The sequence below is a fragment of the Ceratosolen solmsi genome, unplaced genomic scaffold, assembly GCF_000503995.2.
Source record: "Ceratosolen solmsi marchali unplaced genomic scaffold, CerSol_1.0 scaffold10, whole genome shotgun sequence".
Lineage (NCBI taxonomy): Eukaryota > Metazoa > Arthropoda > Insecta > Hymenoptera > Agaonidae > Ceratosolen > Ceratosolen solmsi.
Genome location: NW_011948412.1, coordinates 21226525 through 21229974, shown reverse-complemented (window position 1 = coordinate 21229974; position 3450 = coordinate 21226525). Strand labels below are relative to the sequence as shown.

General features: G+C 37.3%; 1 protein-coding gene across 2 annotated transcripts in view; it reads right to left on the bottom strand.

Annotated features, from left to right (window-relative positions):
• The window catches only part of stv (BAG domain-containing protein starvin), a 22405-nt gene extending 19862 nt beyond the window's left edge, over window positions 1-2543 (bottom strand). For both annotated transcript variants that reach the window (XM_011499373.1, XM_011499382.1), the window contains exon 1: window positions 2394-2543. In XM_011499373.1, coding sequence (XP_011497675.1) covers window positions 2394-2465 — 72 coding nt within the window. In that variant the 5' untranslated portion in view covers window positions 2466-2543. The remainder of the gene's footprint in view (window positions 1-2393) is intronic.
• Between the last annotated feature and the right edge of the window lie 907 nt (window positions 2544-3450).

Below are 3450 nucleotides of genomic sequence, written 5' to 3'. Positions count from 1 at the left end.
TAAGGAGAAAAAGTGTAAGCAGCCGTTCAATCGTCTGCCAAATAAAGGCAAAGATTGCCAACATGTAAGCAAAATTGATCTCGACCTTCAAAGGCCAGATTTTCGAGCGAAACACAACGCGCAAAGAACAGCGAGAATTATATTTATCGCTTTAATTGTTCCACCTTCTTTCGGATTTACCTTTAATCGTTCAATCGCATTTTATTCTTCTTTCTTTTCTTTATCTCGTAATCTTTTGTCGTATTCCAATATATTAACATTGGATTTATTGCTGTTAAGTTTTGTAATAATGAGCGAATAAAGATGAGCCAGCAGAATCATCGTACGAGAATACACATGTTCGCTTAGAAATTTTGAGTTGAACGAGGAAATAGAAAATACAATTATGCTTATTTTAGTCTGCACAATTGAGCTATGCTTTTTAAAATCTAATATTCATACTTTGCAAGAATCCCGAGCGAAACACATCCGCTAACGTGTAATTGCATTTTAAAAATAGCCGTACTTAGTTAAATTACATTTTTTATAAAAACAGGGAAATACAAACATGTAAAAGTAGGAGTGAGTTTATGTTGATAAATCCAGTATGCTGCTGCTGCTATCTTTGTCAATTTGACATGTAATTCCGATTATGAACCAGTTAGCAGCTACATAATATCACCTATGTATAAAATTATGCATCAAATTATGCATTTGCGTAAACAATACTTTTATGTTGATGGCAGTAATTCATGAATTCCCATGTATGCGAAAATATATCATCAGCAAATATTACGAAAACATAAAATATATTCATTCTAATAGCGCTACTCAAACACAGTACTACTTCAAAATGTTTAATTATACCAAAGAAGCGTTGATATATTGTTTAATCGGAATCATAAAGGCATCTTACACTTTAGGAATTAACTTAATTTTTCCTACGTAGATCAATCATATCGTTTCACGTCAAACGAGCAACTAGAAGCATAGTAAAATAATTTATCGTTCAAATTTATGTTTGATTTATTATTATTCACGTCGGCCAGAGCAAAAGAAAATTACGAATGGAAAATAAAAGAAAATAAAAGACGCATAATAAAGGCGTTCCTTGAAATCAAAGGAGAGTAATGGTATTGATTTTCTTTATTCGCAGAGGAGGCGAGAAGAGCCGTTTTGACGCTGCCTCGTCGTGCCTGTGTTCGCTGGAGTAAATACACGCACACGAGGGAGAGCTCGCGCGTGCACGTAACCGACAGATAGTTCCAAAGCGAAAGAAAAGCATACCGATCGATCCGGGGGCAATGATGCTTCGAAATAAAAATGCACGCGCTTATATCCAACATCGTAAAGTTATTTGGCATGTTAGATGTCTGGTGGAAGTGCGCGTGCGAGCTTCCCAGCATAATAAACAATAATTAGTTAATAACTTTTGTATAAGACTATAAGCTTGCGGCGTAGGAGGGCGGGTAATTTGTAAAATTTGCGGGGCTTTTAGTTGGCGCGAACCGCGAAAAAATATGTATAATTATATTTGATAATTAATGCCAAGCTATCCATGCGCTCGAATTTCTTTTCGAGAATTTATTTGAAGAGTTTGAGAACATTACTCATTCGAATTACGACACGAATGCAAGAGTGTCCGTTTATTTCGAAAGTTGCTCGGCAATTCGTACGTGTGTTTTTTCATGATATTTCTTCGCTAAATACGTCGACGAGATTTTTAGGTAAGTGGTTACGTTTCTGATCCTTTCAACATGAGAGACAAAAGAGAGTATGGGCGAGTGAAGCTGAAATTGCACGTCGAAAAATGTCAAATGAATATTTCATCAAGGATGGCAGTAGCCGTATGAAATACACTTACTAGCCATCGTTTATAAATTACAACTATTTCTATCAATTGATTACGTGTCATTTATTGATTTTTATGTTTTGTTATAAAGAATTTTATAATAAATAATTATGGATTTTTATTTGAATGGATTGTAACGTGGCATTTTAAAGACATTATTAATAAATATCGATAACAGGTATGGTAATTGTTCATATGGTATCGCGTATAGAGGATTTTTTTTTTTAACAATTCTACGGATCAAAGTAAACGAAGCAGACAAGCTTATAGAGAGGTTTATTCGGTCTTTTACAAGCAAGGATATCTAAAGTATAAATGTCCAACAGCTTTAAACATTCGCTTGGAAATTGTCGAATTAGGCGCGATCGACATTATTTGTCCACTTCGTTTTCAACTACCCGGATAAAATCATTCGTCGGGACCTTCAGACTTTGGCCAAATGCATGACAAACTCGTTCCCAGTTGAAAACTAAAGATGAGAGCGTTGGGGCTAGTGCGCCAAATGATATAAAGATAGAAAATGATAAGTGTTGAATCAATGGTAGATGAGATGTGCACTTACGGGAAAGCCGCGATCCAGATCGATTCCTCGGCCGAATTTGGTTGCATTGTCCACAATGATTGGGGAGTCCATTTTACGAGGGACGGCCTTGTCGACCCAGTCGCTCGCGATGGGCTTACTTTTCGAATACGTGATTGCTCCACGCTCTCGCTCACTCCTTGCTTCTCTCCCTTTATCCTCTCGCACACGCTCTCACTCTCGCTCCCGCTCTCTGCCTGTCTGTCTGTCTGTCTGTCTGTCTCTCTCTCTCTCTCTCTCTCTCTCTCTCTCTCTCTCTCTCTCTCTCTCTTACCCTCTGTCTATCTCTGTCTGTCTTTGCCGCTCTTGTTCTTGCTCTCCTTCTGTCGCTCTCTTTCTATCTTTGTCTCCAACAAGGTCTCGCTATTTTTCTTTATCCGGCTACCTCGCCCCCTATAACATCCATTCGTTTATTTAATTCTTCTCCATACCCGCCCGCTATTTTTAAGCGGCCAAAGAGCTTTTCTAAAATGATTATTATATCCGCGGGATCAAGGACGCGGCGGAACCACGACCAATAGCGAAGATCGTGGATATCGGATGCTCCTATTTTGCCTGTTGCTAGCAAATTTCGAGCTTTTTATTTACTTATATTCGCTTTTTACGGATCAATGCCGGCGTTATACGCGTGACCTTGATAGTGAAGCAACGTGGATCGTGACGTAGTCACAAATGGCGTGCCTAATTAAAGGTTTAAAAGTGGAATCAAGTTTTCAACTTAAGCGTTAATTTTTATCTCACCCATTGCTTCGGATATTTGGACGTCTCAACTCGTCGTTATTCATTTTACCGGCGAATTTCCCTTTAATTTGGCAAATTGAAATTTATTCATTTATTACGACGAGAGCACGAAATTTAATTTACCCGTCAGATGATTATTATTATTTTCCTGATTTAAAGGATTATTTTTATTTTTAAATTCGTCTGTTGTGCAATTGATCGATTCGAAGGATCTTATTATACATAAGTATTTTGTAGATACCCCATTAACATGAACTGGAATATTTTAATCGCAAAAAGCTTTATAATGCATTTCGTT